At 33.0% G+C, this 27,999-nt stretch overlaps 4 protein-coding genes across 5 annotated transcripts; 1 reads left to right on the top strand and 3 right to left on the bottom strand.

Annotated features, from left to right (window-relative positions):
- Positions 1–4: 4 nt before the first annotated feature.
- On the bottom strand, positions 5–10,225 carry Uvrag (UV-resistance associated gene). Of its 2 annotated transcripts, none has more exons than XR_015809501.1 (10): positions 10,102–10,225; positions 9,507–9,654; positions 7,517–8,688; positions 7,279–7,447; positions 7,046–7,218; positions 4,838–5,064; positions 4,343–4,516; positions 3,995–4,297; positions 2,025–2,114; positions 5–1,954 (listed from the first exon to the last, which is right to left on the bottom strand). XR_015809501.1 is itself a non-coding variant. In XM_088185477.1 (10 exons), the coding sequence occupies exons 1-10, from the start codon at positions 10,174–10,176 to the stop codon at positions 923–925; spliced, it is 3,540 nt and encodes a 1,179-aa protein (XP_088041603.1). In that variant the 5' UTR covers positions 10,177–10,225; the 3' UTR covers positions 5–922. The 2 variants fall into 2 exon arrangements, 1 of the variants encoding a protein (XP_088041603.1); XM_088185477.1 differs by having other exon boundaries at positions 3,995–4,274.
- A 1,440-nt stretch (positions 10,226–11,665) lies between these two features.
- On the top strand, positions 11,666–13,733 carry LOC148235380 (RNA-binding protein 45). Its single transcript, XM_088186357.1, has 3 exons — positions 11,666–11,739; positions 11,815–13,491; positions 13,581–13,733. The coding sequence occupies exons 2-3, from the start codon at positions 12,015–12,017 to the stop codon at positions 13,595–13,597; spliced, it is 1,494 nt and encodes a 497-aa protein (XP_088042483.1). The 5' UTR covers positions 11,666–11,739; positions 11,815–12,014; the 3' UTR covers positions 13,598–13,733.
- Positions 13,734–16,219: 2,486 nt separating this feature from the next.
- Positions 16,220–20,863, bottom strand: Noc1 (Nucleolar complex protein 1). The gene is made up of 18 exons (XM_088185459.1): positions 20,655–20,863; positions 20,472–20,580; positions 20,298–20,398; positions 19,977–20,238; positions 19,800–19,909; positions 19,582–19,727; positions 19,377–19,512; positions 19,077–19,282; positions 18,732–19,002; positions 18,419–18,665; positions 18,099–18,355; positions 17,899–18,034; positions 17,561–17,837; positions 17,374–17,498; positions 17,131–17,307; positions 16,807–16,875; positions 16,633–16,743; positions 16,220–16,563 (listed from the first exon to the last, which is right to left on the bottom strand). Exons 1-18 carry the CDS (start codon positions 20,802–20,804, stop codon positions 16,241–16,243), a joined length of 3,213 nt encoding a protein of 1,070 aa, XP_088041585.1. The 5' UTR covers positions 20,805–20,863; the 3' UTR covers positions 16,220–16,240.
- A 2,376-nt stretch (positions 20,864–23,239) lies between these two features.
- On the bottom strand, positions 23,240–27,384 carry LOC148235378 (uncharacterized). Its single transcript, XM_088185522.1, has 12 exons — positions 27,105–27,384; positions 26,377–27,047; positions 26,185–26,294; positions 25,960–26,093; positions 25,616–25,890; positions 24,800–24,963; positions 24,482–24,734; positions 24,127–24,406; positions 23,900–24,068; positions 23,732–23,823; positions 23,493–23,672; positions 23,240–23,418 (listed from the first exon to the last, which is right to left on the bottom strand). Exons 1-12 carry the CDS (start codon positions 27,226–27,228, stop codon positions 23,297–23,299), a joined length of 2,574 nt encoding a protein of 857 aa, XP_088041648.1. The 5' UTR covers positions 27,229–27,384; the 3' UTR covers positions 23,240–23,296.
- Positions 27,385–27,999: the final 615 nt, after the last annotated feature.

Raw genomic sequence — 27,999 nt, 5'->3', positions numbered from 1 at the left:
ATAATTATGTTGATATCTGTGTTTATTCATAATTGAAACATATTTCATATGCGCTTTATAAATACATACCTTTACTATATACATGATCACAGATACATCTTTATATTATAAATTGATATAATAACAGTTCAACAGGAAAATTCGACACATGCACTCTTAGTCATAACATCGTATAAAAATAAACTTTAAGCATGCCGCACTATTCATGATTGTTTACAGTTAGCGAAACATTATAAGCACATATCTGGCTAAAGTCCTTCGGAGGCTACACCCGCAACTATCTAACCTTACTCTTTTACTTATTGTAAAAAGATTGTTTTTAATAATGGTCCCTTCCATGCTATATTTTCTAACCTATCGCTCCTTTATTGCTATTTTAAAAAGTAAATTGCTTTCGAAACACACATAAGGCGAGATTAAACATATTTAAAGAATTTTAATAAGAGCCGTAAATATTATTCATATAGTATTACACAAACAGTAAATAAGGGACCATGACGTTAACTGAAACTCTGATAGACCTCCTTGAAAAAAATAATACATGTTTTTATATCACTGTTATTTAATGTATTACGTTAATCTAAAATAATAATGGCAACGATATTTTTTTCTATATAAATTTAAATAAATAAACGGCGACTTTAGATCATCGATAACAATAAATATAACATACATAAATTAAACTCTATGGGAATTTTATATGTATTGTGTATTCACACATAAGATCACAGATTGAATCAGCATCACACTTTGATAATAAATTAAAATTTGGTTACAGACTCGTTAGCAATCTTAGCAATACACGTCAGATAAATACATGTAAATCTTTGAACTTAACACGTTAGATTTCGACGACGAAAATCTGACATAATAACAAATAAATAACACATAAATAAATTGTCTAGAAATTGCATCGTCATGATTATCTAACGTCGCCGGCCACTTTCGTTAATTCGTCGTTTTTAGCTAGTGTTACGTCCGCCGCCGACAACTCTAAAGTGTTTAAAACTCTGCCGATCATTTCGGTCTCTTCTATCTGCTTGATGTTATCCAAAAGAGCGTTCGCGTCTCTAGAAGCCGAACTTCCTTCGTAAATTAGATCGCAATCATTGCCGTCGCAGTCCGTCGATTGAAGGCAATTGCTCGAAGATTCTTCACTATCGTTTTTCGCACACTTCAAGCACCCCTTCGATGATTTAGCACAATCACAAGGTAATTCCAATTGATCGCTGATTTCGTCGATTCCACTTTTGGTGTTGTCGGTGATTTCTGAATCTCCATAATCGATCTCGTCGAGACGCAGCGAATCGGTGAAATGCGAACTGGAAGCCATCACAGCTTCGGCGCTCGGTAAAACTATTACATCGTGCATCACCTCCTCTGAATCGCTTTCTTTCAATACTGAAGAATGTTTAGCTTGCGATATGGCCTCAAATGCCTGTTGACAGTTTTCCGAACACGGTTCCGAGCAATATATAATATCGTCGAGCTTTTCAATATCCACTACTTTATTGCAAGTAAATTTTTCGACTTGATCAATTATATCTGAAGTATAATTGACGCACAACTGTTCCAACTCTTTACTCAGTTGAGTCACGTCCGATTTAAGATTATTAATCTCCACGTTTTCGATTGATATACTCGGATTATCATGTTTGATGTAAGAGTCGCTCGGCGAATTTTCTAAGCTCCTCTGTTTTGGAATTCCTCCATCGTCGCCCAATGAAAAGACAACTTTTCCATGATTAGTGTTAGCTGAAAAATCGTTACTTCCGGGAGATGTAATGTCGCTTACTTTTGTGAGATCAGATTCAGAGAGAGACATGACATTTTCAACATTTTCACTTGGTGAATTTGAAGGATTTTCAAACTGCGCGTCACCGTTCGGAGCGTGGATGAGTAACGATGGCTCACTTCCGATTGTAGATGCACCTAGTTCTAGGTTCTGTAATGACTTTATTACAAGAAAAATAGTATTAATATGGGTTTAATAGAACTAATAATAAATGTCTAATATTGCATACCTGTTCTTCTAAATAACTACCAACGCTCCTAGAATACCTATGTCTTCTGATAACCATTGCTGTTTTTGGACTGTGACCATCTACAGAATCCTAAAATGTAAATCATATATTATAGCTTAAAATTCAGAATACTGGCATACGATAGGGATGCTTCCTCTTCAATGCTATATATTATTTTTATGAAAGTGTTAAGATGAGAATAGATCTTTGAACATTAATATACTATAATAATAACACAACAAACCAAATAAAAAGCCATAATACTACAATCTATACTCATCTTCTGAATGTAAAGGTTTTCAATGATATGTCTGTCTAATTAATATAAATTAATCTCAATTATCTAACAAAGATAAAAATATTGAAATATTACAGCATCAATAAAGATTCATGGTTATATTTATAATTATAGTGTGTCTAATAAGAATGTGTCCAACATAACTTTTATTATAAAAAAACGAAAAAAATTGCACATATAGCAATTATTATATACTACAAAGTTTTTATATTGATACATCGTCAGTTTTTTTAACTTGAAGTATTTAAATAAATACGTTTTCGGTGGTTCTCAATTTGTGTTCTGTATATTATTTTAGATTTTTTTTTGGAAACTTTAAAACAACTCAATTTTGATATAATAAAATATTTTAAATTTTTTTTAGAAAACTACATCTCAATTTTTTTTTAGAAAGTTACATCTTTAGAATTAATGCATTTAAATTAATTTATTTTTGAAGTCTCTTGATCTGTATTTGCTTGTTGTTGAGAAACTTTCAATTAGTATAAATTCTGATGAAATTGAATACTTTTTTTTATGAATTTTGTAAGAAATTGATCTACATAATTGAATGTATTTAAATAAAATATTTTTTAGTGGTTCTCAATTTGTGTTCTGTGGGTTTTAGTTTTTTTTAGAACTTTAAAACTAGTCTAAATTATGTACATATTGAATGTATTTATATAAATTATTTTTTAGTGGTTCTCAATCTGTGTTCCACGAATTTAAGTTTATTTTTAGAAAAACAGTGATAACTTTTAAATTAGGCGGTATATTGAAAAAAATGATGTTATGTTGAATCTTCATAATTTAATGTATTTAAATAGATTACTTTTTGGATTGTTCTCAATTTATGTTCTGCATACTATTTTGGAGTTTTTGGGAAACTTTTGAACTAGTTTAAATTCTGATAAAAGTCGAATATTTATTTTTATAAATTTTGTAAGAAATTGTTCTTCATAATATATTGTATCTAAATAAATTATTTTTTTAAAGCAGAAACCCATAATTTTGACGAGCTTCACAAAGGTAGTGTTAAATAATATTATATTTAAATATCTTATTATTCATTTATAATGTCCATAAACGCCTCAAAAAGTTCCTTTTGTGAATAATCAAAATATGATAATAATTTTAAAAAAACTATATCAATAGTTCAGAATCACTTGTGGGTTAAAAAATAAATATATTTATTTGTTTGAATTAAAATAATTTACTAAGCAGCTATAATCAAATCTGAAGAAAAAACAATAAGTAAAAATCATAAGACACGAAAAAAATATAAATAAATATCCGAAGATATTTAACACCATTTGTGGGAACTAATAAAACTCAAATAATATGTAAGAATTCACCAGAGTAAAGAGTAAATGAAAGTAGAGTATGTTACTATATTTAAAACCACCACTAATAATTATATTCTATGAATTTAATATTTTATTTATCACCTACTATCAAAGGTTGAAACTAAACTTAAAGTTTTATATATTTTTTACGCAGTAAGTTTTCATACAACGAATGACACGGAATACACGTCGTTTCCACGTGACCCGGAGTGAAATTGTTAAGTTCTTCGGTTACATTTTAGAACGACAATTTGATCAATTTAATATTGTCAAAGAACGTTAATAGAGATTAGAACATTATTAAATTTTATTATTCAAGCTTTCCTGTCCTTACGTATATAACATACCTTAAATCTATTGAATGGCCTTCCTCCAGTGTTACTAAAGCCGCCCGACATGATACTCCGTGTCGATCTATCGGTTCCGACAGCCACCAAGCTTCGTAAACTATGTGGCGTCTTTCGCATAGCACCCGTCAGGTTATTGAAACTTGAAGTCGAATGTTGCAGTGCGGTCACATTTTCGGTTGTCAAGCCCGATGCGGAAAACGGATGAAACAATCCATATATGGCATTGCCTTCGGTTTCCACCGAAGATACTGAACCGAAGGCCTTTAACGACTCCAAACTAGATATTCAAAAACACAGGAACTTAATCATAAAAATAATAAAAAAATTTTTTAAACATTGACATACTTTGCGGATATCTGCGGCGGGTGGAGTAACTTTTGAAGGTTGCCGAGCGTGTTCCTAGGATCGGGCGTGATGAAACGATGAGTGTCCCAGAGCAACTGAGCAATGTTTCTATTGAGCAAAAATAAACCATATCGAAACATCATCGGATCTTTATTTCGGGCGAATAAAGAGATCCTAAAATGTAAAACGAACACAAATAAATAATAAATAAAAGCATAAAACATAAAAGAGCCTTGAATGTTTTGCTAAGTTTATCGGTTTAAGGTCATGAGTTTTAGACCACCCGGTATCTCGGTGTGTATTATGATGATGCTATCTTATCAATCAACAATGGAGTTTAAGTACAAGGTCAACGATGTATATCGTCAAAGTAATATCTTTCATTGTAGTGTTTAAGATATTATTGTTGATTTTATGTTTATGTATATACTATATTATAAACTGAAATGTAGCGAAACATATAAGCAAGGCTTTCACCGTAGTTAAAACTCTTACTCGTTCAACTGTGGGCTGAGATGGTCTCTGACTTTCGTCCTAGATCCCATCAGCTTCAACGGATGACGCAGAGGTACGGCTAATAATGCAGCGGCCAAAGCAGCAACGTGTGCCACCCGACCAAGAGCAACTGCAAGATTAGCCTCGGAAACTTGACGGAGTCCATCGCCGTCGCCTTGACATGCCGGCAAGTGTATGCCCAAGATGAACAATTCACCTTTTTCATTCTACAACATAAAATAAAATTTATATACAAATATATATAATTTCGTAACTGACTTATGTTCTTTATATTATATTATATATAAAAAATACACTAAAGAATTGTAAGGTAGTGAAAATGGGACATACAAAAATTATTTAACGCTTATTAAAATGTGGCATAATTTTTCAGTTGTGCACAATCTGACCAAAATATTTAAGTCGTCCTAAAAAGCTGGTTTAAACTCTTGGATTTCAGTGACTTCTTGGACCAGATCTAATGTGAAATAGAAAGCGGCTGCTTCATTTCAGTTTGATTTGTTGTTTCGTGAACTCTCGTTTGTTCCAAGTCAGGAACGAAGTGCTAGTTTCAAGTTTTGACGGAAGTGAATACGGTAAGCCGTGTTCGAGTTTATACTCTTAACCTAATATCGCCGCTATGGTGGCATGGTCGTTTTTCCGTTACGCTTAGAAGCCGCTGCTGTAGCGGCGTTTCATATGTGATACATCAGTGGCATTTTTAATGTTATTTATTGTTTTAAATTATTCAATTTATTTTGTATTTTATAAAAAAATATATTATTCATATTAACCAACAAGAAAAAAATAATAATTACTGTAGTAATGGATGTGTTAATCTTTCAATAAATGGATGATTACTTTATCAATGCTGAGTTTGTCCAGGTAATAAATATGACTTATTACTGCTGTTCACTCATTTTAGGTTTGCTTATTTTTATTTTGAATTGGAACATGTGTGTGTGTGTTTCAGGTGTTTTGCTTACAATAAAAACTATAATCTTTTGAAATTATGCACTGCATTGTTACAGAGCTATCATCCAAGTAATATATATGGAAATTTATGTGACAGGGCGTCTCAATATTCTTGTACTTAAGGATCCTTTTCGTCAATTTAAAACTTCGGGTCAATTTGAACTATTGAACGCTCGAGTTCCATTGTCTTTGTGTTCTATGACGCATGAGCAAATAATTTTTTTTAACCTACAAAAATCCTTATAAATAAAACCATTTATTTATTAATAATAATTGTTAAAGATCATTTATATTTTGAAATTTATAGATGTTAAGTGAATAATGTTAAATAAAAAAATGTTTTTCAATCATGAAATAATGTTTTCTGTTTATATATGATCTTTTTTATGATAAAAAATGTTTTTAGAATATAAATATGTACTACATTTCTTAACATATTACAAAATAAATGACTAAAATAACATAAAAAATACGAAACTTGTGTGTTTTTTTAAGATCTTTAAATTGCGCATAATTATTTTCGACTGGTTTGCAAACTGTATTGTAAAATTTTCTGATCGCAAAGGGTTCAAGTTTGAGAAAGCCCTTCGCCTTTCCATTCTCGATCTGGCCAATGCAATGATTCGGGGGCGCAAATAGACTTTGTTATTGCCCGCTAAATATATAGTTTTATTTTGTATTTTGGCACCGATTGTATGTTCAGAACTTTTGTTCAGATCCTTTTTTAAAAAGGATCAGAGGATTCAATCATCTGCAAAGCGGGTTGAACTCTGGATTCTAAACGTCGGCCGTGAAGAGGGAAGCAGCTGCTTTCTTGATTTCGTCAATTGATGATCGAGTTTGTACGAACCCTAGTGTGTCCAAATAAGGAAGTTTTTGATGTGTTGTCGGAAGCAAGTCTCAAACAGTACTTGATTAAGGCGCTGTGTATCTGATTTTATACACATAGCCACTCTGAGGTAAGTGTATTGCTCATTTACTTTTAGCTGGAATTTGATGATTGCGTTGGAGTTTAAATAGATTTCAAATTTGTTCATCGCATGAACAAGTTTGGAACGGCTGTTATATATTTTGAATTTTGAGATCTGACAACTTCGCGACCAATTGTTTTATATCTCAGTGTTATATTATAATCACACTTCCATTACTATTGTGATGTATTAAGTTTATTCCGTCTATTGTCACGTATGGTCAGCACAAGCCGTCACAAAAATTATATAAAAAAATACAAACCTCTGTGATTGGAAAAATAGTTTGTATATCTTGCACTAACTGCCATCTTCGGGTTTTTAACAAATGAGCAGATCTCAGCCATAACTCACGAAGAGCCGACTCAGATTTGCGCAGCTCTTTCAACTGATCCCACTTTTTACATAAGGAATGATACTTTTGCATCAATTCGCTACCTACAATACAAAAAAATCGATTAACCATCAGCAACGATTTATTACAACAAAAAATCGTACCAAAGTCTTGATTCTCCTCTTGCTGCTTATCGCGATTCTCTTTCAACTGACGAATTTTAATCAAAGAGTTATTTCGTTCGTCTTTTAACAGTCGCACTTTGAATCGACTCAATTCCAACTGTTTAGTGAGGCACGTGTACTTTAACCTTTGCGTCGGCGACGGTTGCATCTTATGAAATTAAAACAATTAGTTACATGTCATTACTGCGTATTCCATTTAAAAATACATTAATAATACCTTAAATTCTAATAGTTTGTTCAATGGCAAGGTAAACCTCCTATCTATGGCCGACGTATTTTCTACTAATTTATTTAAACGTTGTTTATTATTGACTTTGGATTCGTTTTTAATTACTTCAGTATTCGATTCTGTTTCATTTTTCGTTTTTTTTTCATCGTTCTTATTGAACATTTTACCATTATCTAAAAATAAATTTTGCTTTTGATGTTTTTTGCCAGTCAAAAACGAAAATTCCCTACACGATACGCTCAAATTTTCTGAACGAGAGAAATCTTCATAACTGGCTCTCGTCTCGCCCGGTGAGAGATTCTCGCAGTTTTCCATTGCCGACTTTTGATAGATCCTTTCTTTGATTTCCTGCACGGCCTGCAGTTTCTTTCCGATGGAAAACTGCAACAAATGCAGCATCCTCAACTTTTTGGCGTTATAACTCGGTCGAATTTCAGAGTTCAAGAACTTCATACTCGAATACCTGTATTTAGGTATTGCAGCTATGTTAGCGTCGTAATGCTCAGCAGTCTCGCTCTCTTCGACGCTTGTCAAATCTCGATTCGAGGCGGTCAAAGAGCTCGACGATTTACTACCTTCGCTTCCAGAATATTCTCTGATCTCGAAACCAGTTTCGCTCTTCGGCGAATGTTCATAAACCGAATCGCTATAAGAATCATGGGTTCTGTGCACGTTCAGCGCCCGTTTCTCGTTCACAGTATTTTGCCTGAATCCTCCCGCAGGAGGACTGTGACTCTTCGAAACGTATCTACCCTCCAAAGCTTCGCTTCTCCAATGACCTATACCGGGAGACACTGATTTCGATTCTTTAATACCTTTATATCTACTGTCTATTGGTATGACTTTAGACGGAGAATTCGATTTATGGTTCAATCCTCTAGGAACCGGCTGCGCTCTCAACTTATCGTAAGAGCAAAAATAGCCGCCGGTCATTTGGAATATCAGAGTGTTCTCTTTGAAGCTTTTCGAGTTAAAGTCTAGACTCAAATTGGCACCAATGTGAAGAAGGCCACTGAAGTTTACGCCCCATGTTTGAATAACTTTATCAGTCTGTTTATAGAGATCTTGAGAAGCTTTCTCCGTCGTAGTCTTGTCTTCGTGGTGAATGTGCTTCCACACTCGTATGACGACGTTCAACGAAGACATTTTGTGAATGCATTCTGAAAATAATACGTATAAAAATTTAATAAAAAAATCATTAGGTCACTGTTACAAAATGATTAGATAAGAAATGTAACACTTGACCGTATTTTATATGCGTGATATGCAATACACAAAATTTAACAAAATATGTTTTAGCAATGATACGTATTGGTTTAAATTCTAGATTTATTGTAAAGATTTTCGCCAAATATATATATAAAATTACATAATTTATATGTAAACTTCAACTGTGATTTTAGTTATATCATCTCGTAAAATCTGACCCCAAGACAAAACACGGCACTCCTATTGAAAATGAAGTATAATATTCGCTAGAACAATGCTTCCCAAACTTTTTTATTTAGCGAACTAATAGCAATATTTTCTATTGCATTGCAGACCAGTATCAAATTAATTATTTTTTTTATATAATAAAATATGTAATTTATATAATTAAATTAAATACGTCATGAAATTTGTTTAATATTTTATTTTTTTAGTAATGTTCCGCGGACCAGCAACAAATAGTTCACGGACCAGTGGAGTAACACAGTACTAGAAGATAATAATATTTGCCCTTTATAAACATATCGCTATTTTTTAATTTTATTGTAATTGTAGTTTTGAAATCAAAAATTACAAAATAGTTTCTTTTGTGAAATTTTCACTTTATAGTTTATAGTTAAATATAATATTTCCAGACAGTTGAATTTAAGCATTGAAGCAGTGTTTTTTGGACTTTCCTCTGTAGATCTCAATCGCGAACTTACTGCGCTGCTCGTGTCGCCGTCGTCGTCATTGCTATCATTTAATTTTAGAAAATTATTATCATTACCTGAATCTATTTCTCTCCATTTCGGATGATTTGAAAGTAGTTTTTCGCTAGTGTAAAACGGCGCCGACATGGTCGTGGTGTGAAGCGTATAATAAAGACTTCCCGGCTCGCAGCATCCATCGTTTCCGTACAAATTGTATCCAACAATCTAATTCCACAAAAATATGACACATTAAACGTCGCAATACGTTATAAAAAAATTGACACCAATAAGATCAAATGGCAATAAACTACGATAGCAGTCTAGCTTTTTACTTATCAGGCAATGTTTATTTATTTTTGCCTCATCGGTTTGATGACATAACAAACACGGATGAGTCATGTACTTTTGCATAAATGTAAAATATTGATGAATCTGTTTTATGCAAGTGATTTAATTCGATATGTCATGTTGACATAAGTTACGAAGAAATTACATCGATACTTTACCATAGTAAAGACGCGGATGATGTAATTAGAAAGTGTCAGAGACAGTTTTAAGTTGGGGCAATTGAAATATTCGATAGTACACTAGAGATGAGGAAGGTCGAAGTAAGATGATGAAACAAAGGGCAAAGGAGCATAGGAAGGCGACGCGGACGGTGAGAACGATTACCTGGAGCAAAGAGCGCAGCCGCAACTGCTGCGTAGCGAGCGGAGTCCACTCGCGGCAGCGCGGCTGCCCAAACATCCCGAGCGCAGACTCGCAATGCGCCGCCCGTGCCTGTCACTCTCTCGATATTTGGTCTCAACGTCACTTTTCAGCGGCCATGACCGAAGCGATTGCTCAACACTTTCATTTTTTTTCTAGTAGAAAAAAACTTGTACGTCAATCATTCCTACGATAGAAAGTTCATTTTTTATTTGATTCTAATTATTAAAAATCAGAACAAAATTGCTCTAACAAGTAACGGTAAATATAGTACAAAGATGCAACAGTGACATTATTAAAACTTTGTTTTTTAAAAAATATATTTTCGCTTCTTATTTTTTTCTTTCATTATGATACCAAACAGCCAACTTCTCGAGAAGTTGAATCAAAACATTCAACTCAAAAATAGCTGTAAGCTGACATCGAAGGACGGAATAGCCCGGTCCGTAACATCTCAGACTAGTAATCCTGAAGTTATGTTTTAGTTGAAATTTTTATAATTTATTTCAGAAATGTGTCAAAATGGACAATATCTGTTGCTCAGTACAAAAGTTTTTAACGCAGATAATGAATGCAACAAAAACAAACGACCACCGGTGATTCATATTCATAACGGAACAAAAGGCGGAGTTTATCTAAGAAACAAAATGACTTGTGAATATTTTTGCGTATTGGCAAGAAGGCGGCAGCCATTCAGAATATTTATGGAGCTCATTGATATTATGACTTTCAATATCTATATGATATGGATCCATAAATATTATGAGTGGCGAATCAACAATCGATGCCGTTGAAAGTATTTCATACGGCTCCTATCGGTAAATTTAGTAAAAAAAACTGTAATTGAACTACAGGAAAATGTTTATTTGCAAAAACCGCAAAAGTCAGCGATAGAATTATTCGCGAAAAATTTTGCCCCCCGATAATCTTCCTATATTGTCTTCGACCAGTTGTACTCGTAATATTGGACGAAGACGTACGTGTAACTTTTGTTCCGATAATAAAATTATACGTGTATCGTGCTTTATTTTTCACAGAGCTGTGTGTCAAATGCATAAAGTAATAAAATGCCCGGATTGCTTTTACAATTTTTTTAATTTATTATTTTTGTTTGTCATGTTTATATATGTATATTTTATTTTAAGTAATATAGGTTAAATTTTATAGATATGTTTCTTATCATTTATTTTTTAATATTATTATTTGTATGTCATCGTGTCAGAGTAGGAAACGCGTTTGTGTGCGTGCATGAACAATGACAAAATGGCATAGCGTGGTTTCGTTCCACACTTGATTAAAAATATGTCGTTCTTTCGACAGTTAACTTTTCGTGGTATTTTATTATTTGTCACTCTTTGAATAAGATTATTTGCATTAAAAAACAATTACTTTATCATATATTAATAAGTAAAGAATAATTTGTTGACAAATATATAAATCCTTGCATGAAAATTACTTTTGCATTTATTTTGAAATGTTTACATAAACGCTCGTTAATTTCGTAAGTACACAAACGCTAACGAGCAACGAACGTTGACGTAACTAGAACATCCCAACAGCTGTCTGTGGTTCGTCCGTCGTTCCTATCGGGCGTTCTCGTTGGTAATTTTAATTACACTTTTAAACTCTAGCAGTTGCAACTTAACACATAGTCAACGATTCGTTTTCTAATTTCAGATATTTATTTTTATAAAATACTACATTCGACACGGACGAGCGCATATACAACACAAGGTTATGAAAGCTCGTCTAAAGGAAAGTCCATCATCAAACGGATGAAAGGACTGTATCTCAATAAAACGATAAAAAACACACCCATGTGTGTCTCTAGAAGCTATTTTACGTCATTTTACACTTGATATTTGTACAAGTTGAAGATGTCCGAGAAGCGCAGAGGTCACAATGATAACGACTCTTCAAACTTTTCACATTCTTACCAGGACTATCCACCGTTTTCGCGGCTCTTTGTTATATGCAATAAATATCTTACAGAAGACGATTTCAGAGAGCACTTTTCAAAATTTGGCACCATAGAAGACGTATGGTTCGTAAAAGATCGCGCTACAGGCGAAAAGAAAGGCATATCTTATATACAGTTTTCTAAAACGTCCGAAGCAGCCAGAGCCTTAGAAGCTATGGACGGTAAAACGATCGGAAACACTGCTAGACCGATTAAAGTAATGGTAGCTTCGAATAAATGCGAAGGACCTGTGAGAGATAACACTGATATAGAGAAATATGTGCGTTTATTCGTTATGATTCCGAAAACGATGTCCGATTCTGAATTGAACGACGAATTCGGTAAATTCGGTAAGATCGAATCGGCTAATGTGATTAGAGATAGAGAAACTAGAGATAACAAGGGTTACGGTTATGTTAAGTATAAGTATTTCTCCGATGCGGCGCGAGCTTTTGAGAACGCCGATAAGAAATTTAAGGCTATCTTTGCGGAACCCAAACGGAATAAAACGGCATACGATATCAACTATGATTTATCGCGCGTGTCGTCTTTTATATCTTCCGGAGGTTCTAATTCAGAAGAATATACTAAATTGAGCGTCGTTTGTAATCCCGTTTGTCAGCAGAATCAAATTTGGAAGTTGTTCGACATAGTACCCGGTTTAGAGTATTGCCATTATAAAATTGACGACAGGAGACACATGGGAGTAGCTCAAGTCGTATTCGCAAATCATCTATCGGCGAAGTACGCTAAAGAAAAATTGCACGGATTGGAATACCCTCCAGGATCGAAATTAAACGTGCGACCCGAATACGATAACTGCCGATCTTCGTACGGTGGAAATCAGTCTCCGTCTGAAATACCTTCTATCACAGCTAATATGAAAGCAGCTATGCTTCCCGGTGTTTCGGTAGCTCAATTAGCCGAAACAATAGCTCAAGCTACGAGTTTGATACAAGCCGTGACCGCTGGAACGTTCGAAAATAAAAAAGTATCTTCAGACGAATCTTTTTGCAGTGTTAAACTTCCAACCGCCCAACCGTTGGCTAGTATAGACGCGGCGGTAGCTCAACGGTGTTTCTTGGTTTGTCATCCTCATCCGCCTCCGATCAACATGCTGAGGGATGCATTTTCAAGATTCGGAGACTTAATCGATGTCTATACGCTTCCCCATAAAAACGTCGGATTCGTTAAGTACGCTTCGATACAAGCGGCGCAAGAAGCGCGCAAGATTTTACACGGTGCTGAGATATGCGGAATACGAATCAAGGTCTTGGAAGCTGAAGAACCGAGAAGTCACTCTTCCGGAAACGGAGAACACTGTTCTACCAGTAATAACAATTCGGAAGACTACGACGATAGACGTAAACGCTTAAAAACAGAAGAAAATGAAAGTTAGTCTATGTACATATTTCACATTACACATTGAGGTTTTTGTTCATATTTGTTTAGTAAATAATATTACCTCATCTCCATTCACAAGGTACAAATGCAGATTGAAATGAAAATGATATTGAAAGCAGTGGAGTGCTGCATTTCAGCAGCTCTCGTCGCAACCCTCAACTGATTGAAAAGCAAATACTCTTAAAAGTATTATTTTATAAGAATTTATATGTATTATATCACATAAACAGGACAATATCGATTATGAATTTTATTATAAATAGATTGAAATGTTTTATATTACATTAATATAAAATTACTATAGCACATTTTATACACAAGTTTATATAAAGAGTATGAATAGTTTTAGTCAAGATGTACTTAATTAATATATTTTATAAACTTTTATATATGTGATCAGAGTAAATGACGTACAATATTCATAGATAACATTCCTTTTTATATTTTTTTTAAATATTTTAATTAATCAAATAAATATTTTTTATATTATTGTTAAGTTTTTACGAATATCAATTATAGAGCTTGCTTAACGAGCACAATCATTCCATGGTTTAACCATATAATGTATAGTATTTAAATTACTAGAATGCTCCAGTGTATATCGTTAAGAATAAATGTTTAATATTGTTATGAACTTTTTTTTAATATATTTATAACAACAATTGCAATAAAGTATTGTTTTTCAGTTTTCTCTTTCATTTATCGTCAAACTCAATCCCTAAATACAGTAACTTAATGAGGTTCAGCGTATGCCATGGTTAATCGCTTTTTTTTGTGTCAAGATTATTGTGAACAAGTAGCTGCTGCTGGAACAAAATTATCACTAAGCAAAGTAGAATAAGATGAAGTGAAAAAAATGATATCATTATCGAATCTCGTAAAGTAACATTAGATGCAGAAAAAGATATTGAAAACCTAATTAAAGATATAGAACAATTTAAGGAAGCATGGAAGTCCATTCTTAATGAATGTAAAAAAATTATTTCATTCAAATGTTTTAAACAAAATTATCAATTTGATAATAGATGAACTTACGCGTCGATTTCAAGCTGCTTGATGTAATCAAGAGAATATAGTTTCATGGAAATTTAAAGGCGAAATTATTTCTAGAGAAGTATAAAAGTGACAAAATTGTAGAAAAACTAATACTGCTGAAGCGTGTTTACAAATCCAATTTTAAATTAAGCACGAAACCGGCAGAATTACTTAAGGAAATTATCGACATGGGATTCGTAAACATATTTCTAAATATAATGATTGTGCTTCGAACTGTGTTTGTGAGTGTAGCAGAAGATGAGAGATCATTTAGTGTTCCAAAAATAATTAAAAACTATCTGCGATCGACAATGTGTCAGGATCAATTTAATAGACTAGCAACACTCAACATTAACTACCAGATAGCGCGTATTTTAGACTATTCTGAAATAATCAGTGAATTTGCTAATATTAAAGAGTGCAAAGCTTCAGTAAAATAATTAAATGTAATAATCCAAAAAATATTAAATACTGTTGACTTTATTTTCTTGTTCACGATTTTATTTTAAATTTTGAAGGGTCTCTAAAATATTAGATGCCCCGGGCCTCACATTTTCTCTGTAAAGCTTTGGTTTGGTGCGCATTGTGGTCAGGTGACGTCATTGGACCTATTTTTTTGAAAACGATAAAGGTTGGACTGCAACCGTCGATGGTGAACACTATAAGGCCGGTTTCACACGTGCCGGATGGATTCACCCGGCACCGGGCCGGCGCCGTTTACAAAGCTTTCACACGTGGCCGGTTTCTTCCCAGCCCGACCTATACCCCGTCAACTGGTGCCAGTAATTTAGGATTAACGGCTTCACATAAGTCCTTCCACACATTTCGCGTTATTTTTTTATTTTTGTATGTATTCTACTAAAATAATTAAAAGAGATTACATTAATATAATTAAAATTTCGAGGTCTATTTCTTCTGCTATTGTCTAAACACGAGGAATATATTTAATAATTTTATTACAAGATACCACAATCACTGTCAACGGCCTGGTTCATGTTTGAGTTTTACCCCCACCACACTCAACTCGGTACCCGGCGAAGGACAGTTTAGTGAGCGCAGCCGGCGACAACCCGGCAGTCAGCGTCGGGCCGGCGCCGGGTAGATTTGTCCGGCACGTCTGAAATGATAGGTACTAGCCCATACAACACCATCCCCACTACACGGCGCCGGCCCGGTGCCGGGCAAATCCACCCGGCACGTGTGAAACCGGCCTAAGCGCATGATAACCGATTATTTTTGACACGAAATCGAAGATATAGATGTGGAAGCCATGTGGTTCCATCAAGACGGCACAATTTGTCACACATTAGGTGCAACGTTGACATATATTTAATTCATTATAAACTATTATTACAGCTTACAATCGACATATGCCACTAGGCACGACCTAGCTCAATTTTATTTTGTTTATTGATCATATTTTTCCGTGAGATTAGGAAAATCTAAGAAAACATAATCTGTGATGGTCGATCAGAATTATAATTATACAATAATCACTAATTTCGATCTCCCGCACGATAAAAATTTAAAAACACCAGCACCCATAAGGGAATTCGAACACCAAGTGAGGTATTAGTCGCCGATTTATACCACTGATCTAACATCAGATTAGTGATATTAAATTTTTTAATGGCTTAAAAATAAAAAATGTTTTTTTTTTAATATTATATTTTATAAATCAAATTTGTAATACAAATTATATTATTAGCGCCTCGGGCGTTTTGCTCCCCCTTTTGCCGGATGATTAAATTTTCTCTTATTTCCATTATTAAAATCGTTACTCTTTTTTGAAAACTTGCCATCTCTCTTTCCGAATGGTTTCCTTTCGTTTTGCCTACCCTTGTTAGATTGGAATCTATCATTATAACCCTTTACCCATCTATCCCTATTTGTTTCCCAATTGAGCTGTTTCAAATGAGAGTTATCGGTGTTGGAAAGATCTTGACTAGTACCGTGGCCTTTCACGGCACCAGTGTCTTCGAGAAGAGTAGAAAATTCTTCAGCTGATGCGAACATAGATTCAGCATCTATAAAAATTAATTTAATATTAATTAAATAGTATAATATTATTCATTCATTTAGAAAAAAATATTTACTCTTCTTTTTCGGTTTCGTTTTATTGGGTTTACCGGGCATGCTAGGTACATCAAAACCGTCATCTTCACCATCCGAAAAGTTTAGATCGGATTCCACATCAGAATCGATTGCTATAAAAAATAAGAAGTTGAAATAAAACCTTATAATTGATTTAATTAATAATAGTAGCTCACCATCTTTTGATTTTTTATTCTTCTTAGGTTTCATATCATCATCAGAAAAATCAAGATCTGAATCGTCATCTAAAATATTAGTAAAAACAAAAATATTTTACAAATCGTAAAGCAAATTACTTTCTTAGATAATTGTATATTATTTCTTTTCATAAATATATGTTACTAAGAGAGCCTACTAGTAGCTGTTCCATAATTTTGCAAATGATTCATAATTTAGCGCTATGTGCACATAATCTTACGCTTTTCGCTCCAAAATTTCCATTATAATTCTAAGCTTGTCATTTTTTTTACTAAATTCACATCTCTATGATGTATACATACCAACATCACTCATTTCATCTTCAGATCCAAATTCATCGTCGTTGTCATCTTCTTCCTCATCATTGTCATCTTTAGATTTACCTTTCTTCTTTTCCATCTTAGATTTATTAACCATAACTTCATTCAAGAAATCAAATTCTTCTTCTTCCTCTTTCTCGTTACCTGATTCATCTGATTCTAAAATTGAGAAACAAATTATTACTCATGCTATTACTATAATTAATAATATTTTTTTATTATTACCTTCCAAATTCTTCTTTCCGGCTAAACTATCCAAATAACTTTCGAAATCTTCGCTGCCGACTGATCCTGCATCAGATTCTTCACCGGAATCTTCTTCTTTATCAGACTTGCGTGTTTGAAGAAAACTTTAAAATTCAAACAAATAATTATAGACAAGTAATTTTTAGTGTAACATTTAAAAACTTACTCGTAAAGGAACCTTTCATCGACAGGTATGCGAGAAGCGTCTTCGTTCAGATAAGCAGCAGAATTAACAGGTAAGCTTTTCAATCCGCTCGCTAGATAATTCTTACGCTGAGCAAACTTTGGATGAGATCCTTTGACATTCTTGATTTGGAATTGAGGTTCTACAGCCTCATCATTTTTCGGAACATCTTTCTTGGGATTTTTGAAAGCGAATCTGTCCAAGAACCTTGCTATTGAAAAATCTTTTAAAGGATCTCCGCTGTATTGAATGAACGAATCTGAAGAGAGACAAGAATTACAAATTTTTCTTCAACAATTTTGAAGTCATGTAAAACATACCGTTCAAAATTTTCTGGGCGAATAGTTTTACAGTTGGATGATAATGATTCATCAAATATAGTAATTCTGATACGACTGAATGTTCAGCGCCACAATATGCCGGATTTCTGTTGAACGGATTATATGAAGTTATAACCTAAAAAATATTATTAAGACAATTAAAATTGAGTTTAAATCAAATCACTTGATAAATAAAATACCTTCTCCATATTTTTTGTTTTCTTCAAAAGGATTTTTAATTCTTTATCTTTATCAGGGTCGGGTATCGGAGGTTTTTCATCTTCTTTTACTTCATCGACATCCTTCATTTCAGTCTCAACCTCATCATTCAAATTAGAAGTACGATGAAGCCAACTAGTCTTCGTTTTAGTTTGATTGATGTTTTTCTTTAACTTCTTCTTATGTGCTTCTTCATCTTCTTCTAATATTACATCACTGTATACCTCCTCATCATCGTCTGAAATTATTTTTATAATCAAAATAACATAGATATGGCAAATAAAATCAAACAAATACTGACCATTTAACAAATCAAACTTATCGCCTCTCCATAGCGATTTCATTGAAGAATCATTCTTAGCTTTCCCTTCATCGTCCAAAATCTCTTCCGATACATTAACATCATTATTTTTTTGCTTTTTATCTTTTTTCTTCTTTTTTTTAGTATTTGTTTCTTCGTTATCTTCCACAACTTCTTCTATTTTATTTTCTTCTTCTTTTAAAAGTTCTTTAGCGTCGTTTTCGAGCTTTAGTTCTTCTTCTTTTATCTGAAATCAATATATTTTTAATAATAATAAATATAAAAAAAATTATGTAATATAAAAATAATATACTTTTGCTTCCATATCTTCGTCAGGGTATACTATCCATTTTTTTGGTATTTTTTTACGTCGAGACAATCTGCTGATGAGTAACAAGAAAGCACAAGCCCTTGGTGCATCGCACATACAAGAAAGCTGTAGCAATCGTTTCAAAAAAGCCAAAACTCTCTCGTCACAACTATCAGCTTTGATCGATCGATAAACGATGTTCATCATGAGAGCCGGTAATGTAGTCGTGAGTGTTTCGGGATCAGCTAACTTCTTATAAAGTGCACAATAATACCTAAATAATTACATTATAGTTATGATTTTTATACATCGATTAATATTAAAAGTTATATGAACTTATTTATTAACCTATCGCTTAGTTGTGAAGCCACAGGTGCAATTTGCAATAGCAAAGCAAGAGCATGAAGAGAAATGTTGTATCTTGCTAAATGCACAAGACGATGTAAAGCATCGGCTTGCTGTTGGAGCTCTTCAAGCTTCTGATGACCCAAAAATGGCTGGCATCGCTTAACACCCGTCAGTATGGCACTCATCAGACGAGTATCGATTTCGCCCTAATAAAATATATATAAAGAAATTTTCATATTCAGTAACTTTATAAAAATACACTTGTTTTTATCTGAGTCTATATATTTAATATATTCATACTTTTTTGATACACGCTTTGAAGAATGAGAAATACACTCTGACAAGATTCTCAGCAACCAAAGTATCATCCTTCGATAGATAAAACTGATTAAGGAAGCATACGCCGTAATACTGGGCTTTTGATGATATATTTGGCCTGAAATGAAATTATTTGTATAATATTTCATCATAATATATGAAATATTCAATTAAAATAATATTTTACCTGAAAAGCATTCTTTCAATTTCATCCAAAACAATACCTTTCATGTTAGGATGATTGTAAAGAACTTGACACAAATGATATATGACTTTAGATGCCACTTTTTGCGATGGGTCACCCAATTTATTGACAATACTCGCTAAAAGTACCTATAAATTAGATATGAATATTTAAAAACAAGGATGTTTATTGACTAGGTACAAGTTTAAACATTAAATAACCTTTTCAAGTTCAGGATTGTGCATCAGTAATTTCGACATGGCACTCACTGCCTTTTCTTTATGGGTGTCTATTGTATCATGAGCAAAATTATTTAAAGCTTTGATAAATTCTACAAAATAAAAAAAGTTGTTACACCTTTGAGATATTACAATCGAAGAATAGAGGGGTTTTCTTACCTCCATATACTTCTTTCAGTTGATCTTCAAATATCCAGTTAGTCAGAATTTTTCTTCTATGATTTCTATTACCAGAACTCATCTCTTCGAGCTTTGATAACGGTCTACTTTCAAAAACTCTCAATTTTGCTTCAGGTAATAAAAGATCGCAGAGAAAGAGTTCTGACAGAGTTTCTATAACGGTTAAGCTGTCTTTTTTCTTCGCCGGTTTCACCATTGCAACTAAATTCCTCAATATGCTCAATCTAAATATTGGATTATCCTAAAAATATTGTATTATTATAATACAATAATAAATGAATAAGTGCACAATTTATATACCTGTATTAAAACAGTTGCAGCAGCAACACGATCGCCCATAGCTCCTTTCGATAATAGAGAATGCGCCCATTTTTGATCCGATGTACCGCTCTTACTCATTTCTAATAAATTCGGCACATATAAGTCAAATAATAATTATATATGTAGAGTATGTACATAATAAAAATATATTACTTGTCTCAAATGCTAAGGATTCTCCATGCATTATACTGACGGCTTCTTTCTTCAACGTTGCAATTTGTTCAGAGTCTAAGGGTTTCAAATCTATAGGTTCTTCTGGAAGCTGTCAATATTCATTATATGTTATAGACATAGTATTAAATATAACATTACTGACGAATATTGAAGAATACATACGTCTTTATACCACTTTTTGGTTTCTGTCACTTCAAATTCGCTTTCGAGTGTATTATCGGCGACTTTCTGCACGAGAGACCCTTTTGACACTTTATCAGCATTGTAAGAGTCATCTTCGCGTATATTTTCCTCGAACTTTATGTGCTTCATTGTAGAATCACGAGTATTGACAAACGTCAACACAGGATAAGGTTATGTTGCATACACATGCCGTTTTTTGTCTTAACACGAGATAGGTCGACCATAAAATATATAAAATAAAAAACTTATTGGGTTTATTGTTCATTTTAGTAAACTGCAATAGATTAAACAATAATTAATAAATACTTTTATTATATGAGTCTAGTTTATATAAAAGATAGACTTTTTGCTATATTTCCAGAAGGAATAATATTCAGTGAAGACCACAAAATATTATTCCTTCATTTTAACTAAAGATCTTATTTTGTGTACTTGCATAATTATTAACAGGAAGATCATTTAAATGACAATTTCAAACTTATTAAAAGGAAATATCAACGCGTTTTGCTTACAATAAGATAATAACCAATACCATAATTATCGAAGATTTCACCTCTCTGTCAACATCAGCCCGTTGAGTATTATAAAAACAACCCAGTTATGCGTAAATATGCTATAGACAATGCGTCTACAGAAGTAAAACCACTATTGTAGTCTACCCCTTGTATTAACGACCTTCGAGATTTTTCTTACAGTTTCCTTTCAAGGCTTGTTCAAGACTAATTCAAGCTTTTTTGTTATGATAGAGTGCAAAACCCCAATAAAATCTGCATATCAATTAAAAATTAAGTACATATTCAAATTGCATCTGCATATATTAAAACCAACAATGAAATTGTAAAATATAAGGTAATTTCAAATTTTCTAAACGTTAACACAACTACAATCCTAACGACCAGGATTTCTTAACATCTTTATAAATAATACATTCTGGGTTTCCTCATGGCTTGTAATAGCCCGTAATGGCTCATTGCGCCTTCTTAAGGCTCGTTATGGCTCGTATTAAGTAGCTCATTTTGGCTATTTATGGCTCGTCTTAGCTCATTATGACTCGGTAAGGCTCGTTGAAGCTCGTTATGGTTCGTTATAGCTCGATGTGCTTTGTTATGTCTCGTTATGTCTCCTTATGATTCGTTGTGGCTGGTTATAGCTTGTTAGGATTGAAAAAATAATTATGACTTGTAATCGCTCGTTATGGTTCATTATGATTATAAAAGCTTTCTTCGAAAATATGTTTTTTAGATTTAAACAGTTAAGATTGCACACGCTAAACTACCATAAGGATCTATACTTGGCCCAGTCCTGTACTTCATATACACAACAAACTCTTAAAAAATAGAGGACTGTGGTGCATGGTGTACAGTAAAAAATAATTGCTACTATAAAATATTAACTTTCTCGCGCGATCTCTTATTATCTGGGCTGAGATGTAGACTTCACTCATAATATTTTTAAAACATCTATTACTATCGTTAATAAGCGCACAGTTCTGCGCCCGTACTACATAGAAATGTTTTTTGTATCATTACATTAACTCAGTATCGGATAAAAGCATTAAAATTTTACTTTGAAAAATTCGAGCGTGCTTACATTTTTTGAACATCAAATTGCTGTCTCCGGGTGGTCGCATGTACAGCCCGCCCCTCTGGCCGATACTGATAATCAGTGAAGCTAGCCAGCATCCAGGGCCTCTCACAACTTCGGTGAATTTAGTGCTTCACTCGAAAAGGGCTGAATTAATCAATTGATGATTTTCCAGGACTACAGATGTAGTGTATTATCTAATTATGATTCTTGAATCTATGTAGATAGATTAAAACAATACAAATATTATTAAATATTTGCACTTTGGGGTAATACCGAATATTTATTTTCCAAATACAAATATATTTATAATAAATAAATTTATGTTAATGTTAATTATTAAATAAGTTTATTTTCAATCCCGTATCTAATATAAATTATATTAAAAAAATATTTTATATACTTTGCATGCAATTTGTGTTCGTGAACACAGCAAAGCGAACGGGCAGCAAAAACTGACGTTTTTGATGGCGGGCTTTTCAAATAAAACCGATCGATGCGCAAAAAATTGAGTTTTAATAATCTATTAATAGTCTGCGCACCTTAAGCCGGTGAACTAAAAACTTAAAAATAAAAAGTAGATTATAAAAAGAACCCCTTTTTTTCAGGTTGTCTTTTATTATTCTTTCCCGAGAGGAGAGAATAATAAAAGACAAGAGCGGAGCGCGACTGCCCGCAAACCACTCCTCCTCTCCATTTCCCCTATCCAATTTTCGTCTCCAATCGGTTAGTGATGCCGGAGACCATCAACAGCATTTCGCGACGACCAAGGAAGGAGGTCTGGCCTAGCGCCGGAATGCGCAGTACTCCAGTGCGAACGCCAGGCTGGGTTGGATCTCAGTTGCTCATGGGCTGATACTCCCGAGCCTAATGCAACTGCGGCACGAGGGCGTGGTGCCCGAGAAGTACCAAAAGTCCGCGCACCTCAATACACCATAATTATGTCAAATCAATATGAAGTGTAATTAAAAACACTATTATTAAAAATATTCATATTAAATAAATAACACAAAATTGTACACGTTAAACAATACTTATTAATCATAAACAGAAAAATTTTCAAAGCATTTCTCCCAAAGCGCCACGGTTTCAGCTGAAGGGTTTTCTAAATTCTCCAATGCCGGCATGAAACTCTCAGATAGACCATCGAGCGCTTCCTCTGTAATGAAAATTAATAATTCATAATCAACAATGTGAAACTTCTACTTTTACAATATGTAGTTGGGAAATTACTATGCATATCATGAAGTTCAAGTTGATCGACAAATTTATTACAAATTGACACAAACATCTGGTAATGTTCTTCGTACTCGCCGAGCTGCAGGATATACTCAATATCGTTCAAAATATGAAAATTCAACAGTACGATTCCAGCTCGTATTGTTGAATTAAATTTCTTAAGCAAATTTTTATCTACAAAAAACATTGTTAGATACAAAGCACTATAATATAATACTCTAAGTAACGTTTACCTTTTAAACAGTTCACAAATTCACAATACAGATAGGCACATCTATGTAGACAAACACAGATGCATCGATTGATCTTGATCGGACAAAGGCATCTAAATATCATATATAATAATAGTAATAAGTTCATTTTATTTATAAAAAAATCATAATAACAATTCTTATACAAACATGTGTTGGGGGGTATATTTGGTCCATTTAATATTGCGCTGACTAGCACAATGGCATGTCTCGATGAGATTTTTAGTAATTGAAAACATTGTTTCCATGTGTTCCATATCTACAAAATGCGTCGTCCAAACTTCGATATTGTTACACAATAACTGTATCGAACATGTATCTGTAAAATAATATTACAGTAGTCTGCTAACTTGTAATATATATTATAAAAATTGTACCTTTACTATACATAGCCACTCCTTCGGAATAATCCAACTTGATGTTTCCTTTTTCAGAATTATCGCACATCATTCTGAGGAATTCATCATTATGCATCAATAGAGCAAGCATATCCATCACATCTGCAACAACTCTAGCATGCGGTCTAAGTAATAAGATTTCTCTCATAGCTCTGTACACCTTTAGGCAAATAGTATTTAAATCGCTAACATTCTTTATGCAAGAACTTAGAAAGCGACATAGCGAACACAAGATTCCTACGTACAGATGAGAACAGCCCTATATGAAGACACATCTTATTAAAAAAAATTGTAATCAATTAACAATATAAAACGACAATGGACACAAACATACAATTTTACCAATGATTTTACAAATATCTCCCAATATTGACAAAATGTCAACGTCCTGTGGTTTGTCTTCTACTGTATATTTACAGCACGATCTGATTGTTTGTAAGAAATTTACCATTTCCGGTAAAGTATTCATGATCCATTTTGAAGGCTGCGAGATAATATCGACTAAAGGTTTAAAATTATCGCACAATACGGTCACAACTGCTAAAGCCCTTCTGGCATCAATTGCCTGTTCGTTTTCATGCCAGCATCTATAATAACAATAATATGGTAATTAATATACAATATTACTACTTAAGAAAAATTTCATAATTACCTTCCATCAAACAGAGAGCAATCGATCATCAAATTATTTTTCTTACTGGCGAATTCCAAATACCTCTCATCCATCTCTCGAAGAGTCAGCAGTGAAACTTTCATTGACATCTCTTTAAGTTGATTGTGTAATTTCAAGAGTAATTGATTCGATATAAAAACAATCTATGAAAATAAATAATTACAATTGTCGTAATAAATACTTAATTGATGGGTTTTATTTTCCGACTGCTGTATAACAACAGGTAGTTTTGCAAGAATTTCGTGCAACTCGAAGTTAAAAAAAAATATGACAACTTTTGAATTAAAAAGAATAACAAATAAATAAAAATTGGTCAAGGGACTTGTATCTGCTAGAATTATTTTATCAATAGTTCTCAATCAAAATTGAAATCTAATTAATTTACATTTAAATTGTGTTTTAATTTTATTTTAAATAAATATTTAAATCAAAATTTAACAGTCGTCAGCAGGTTATAACAGCTAATGTGGGTTTAATTAAACTAAATTTAAAATTTAAATCTTTGTCACGCCAAAAAATCACAGTATTATTTCACAATCTCCGCGTATGAATAGACGCTTAGATTTCTAAACAAGGTAGAAATAAAGTCGTAATATTTTTTTTTATATAGTATAAACATTCATTCCATAAATGGCAGCACAATGATATAGTTTTTGCGAGTAAATACTATAGAACCTGTTGTTAAACATCAGATGTCAAAAATGATTTTACACATCTCGTGGATTACTATCACCGATCATGACGGGTGGGTACTACTTAACCCGTCGGTTAAGTGTTAATAAAATAAATATTTACCCTTATCACATTATGAGCGTATCTTTCATATATCAATTCGGTTTTTGAGAGTCTCATCAAAACATTCAAATCTTCATAGATGCAATCCAATTTGATAACTTCTTTTTTATTCTTGATTTCTCTACCATTAAACTCCTTGAGCATCCTCTTTCTGATGTGCGAAAAGTCTGAATGCTCAACCAATTTTAGGTGTTTATTAGAATTGAAAATAACGGGGTTTTCAGGCATCGAATGGTGGAAAAAAGATTTCTCAATAACGTCTTTCATTGGATAAGCTGTATATTAATTAATAAAGTTATTTATTAAATTAAAAAAAAAATGAATAACAATAATTTTTAACATACAAATACTGGATCGAGAGGATAGAGTGAACGGTTTATTTATTTGTTCCATTTGAGAAGACATTTCTTTTGTGGTGACATATTGCCTAGTGACTGGTTCTGCTTTTACTGAGCTCGAGTTGAACTTTTGACTGAAACTAATGTTTAAGCGAATATTGATTAGTATTTAGTTACTATAGATAACATTCACATTCAAAAGTATTAGTAATAATAAAACTTAATATTTACCTAGTCCATTTCATGGCTTCTGAAACTGTCGAAGGAGCAGGTTCGACAAATTTAATCTTACTTGTTTCTAAACGCTTGCATTTTTCTTTGATATTGACAATTTCTAGATTCTAAACTCAAAAATAATGATTAAGGTCAAATGTGTACATGGTTTGTATTGTATAAACATGAGTACTATCTATTTTATAATACCTTGAAATCTAACTGCGACTTAATACTGTTAATTTCAGTATTCGCTCGCTGCAACTTCTCCGCCCACTCCATCTGAGTTTTCTCCTGATGCTTTAACTTTTCTACTTTCAGGATCGACATTTGCGATTGCATATTTTTCAACTGCATCCTCAATATAGACACTTCGCCCTCTTTGGTCGAACACTTTTCCATAAACGATTCCTGTTCAGTCTTCAATTTTTCATTCTGTATCTTCAAACCGTGCAGTTCTTTCAACAAATTTTGCATATGCCCATTAGAGGCCATGTGAGAGATGCTCGGAGTCACTACTTCGACATTATCGTTTGTATTAACTACAAAGTTAGCATTTCTATTCTTGTTTTGATAATGTTTAATATTTTTTTCAGTCGATTTATTTTCTAAAACGGCATCGGAACTTTTCGATTCATTGTAATATAACTTTAAACTGCTGCTAGAGGATTGTTTGGAAGACGAACTGGCAAGAGATGCGGTCGATTTTTCCACACGAGATGAATAACTAACGCTACCCGTTGGCCGAACTTGTGTGCTGGCTCGACATGGGTCTATATTAAACGAAGGTTGTGAAGTCACGTCTGTTTCCGCTTTTTCGCATGCTTGACTAGCCAATAATAAAATTTCATCGTCAGAATCGTCTCCCCAATCGCCCCCATCTGTAAAGATCGACAAAATAAGCAATAACTAAATACCTTTATTAAAAACTTTTTTACCGTTCGATCTTTGGCGGTTTGGCAAAGGCGGGTCTGGGTCGTTTTGTGTTGTTATTAAAATATCTAATTTGGGCCTTTTAAACTTTGGGTTCCACACGTTGGTTGACAACGAACGTCTGGACATTAGGTCTGATTTGTTTCGGTATAAACAATAGTAATCGATGATCAGTTTTTGAAATTCGATTAGGTTATAAACTAATAAACAAGTTGCCGTTGTCAAAGTGACGTCTAAGACCACGCGATTGGTGAAAGACGTGCGTTCGAGAACGTTTGTATTCGTGAACGCAATTTTTCATATTTACACAAATTAATAATTTTGAATTTATATCAGCAGTGATGTGCTGTTATGCCTGCTAAAATTATTTTAGTAAATAAAACTGCTTTTTAAGTATTAAAACTGTTTTATTTCAAATAAATATCAATCATCACTATTTTTCCGATATCAATTTAAATATTTAATCGTCATTTTATTAAGTCACGTCTCGGTACAACTCTATAAAACTTTTATATAAAATTCACTTCGGGTCACACAAAATATATTAATAATTTTATTAAACATGGTATTTTATACACATGAACTCACATGCTGCAAATTATTACATAGTAGACTGTGTGTGGCTTACGAGCTTCAGGTTAAACAACCCAGTACAAAAATCAATAAAAATCTGATAATTTGTTAACTGGCATTTATTATTATTGAGTTGGACATTGGCATACTATCTAATGCAAGGAATGTATGAAAAAAATAAGGTCTCTTTAATAAATTTATTAAGTTTCAATAACATAAGGATTATTTAGTCGCTATATAATATATAGTTCTAAAGTGTATTAATTTGACATAGGAAATTACGGTTTGTGTAATCTAGTTACTTTATATGATGTATAATCAAAGAAA

This window comes from Plectrocnemia conspersa, unplaced genomic scaffold, assembly GCF_051122295.1.
Source record: "Plectrocnemia conspersa isolate PC_06_02 unplaced genomic scaffold, ASM5112229v1 ptg000005l, whole genome shotgun sequence".
Lineage (NCBI taxonomy): Eukaryota > Metazoa > Arthropoda > Insecta > Trichoptera > Polycentropodidae > Plectrocnemia > Plectrocnemia conspersa.
The sequence above is the reverse complement of the archived record's forward strand: the minus strand, read 5'-3'. Positions and strand labels throughout refer to the sequence as shown.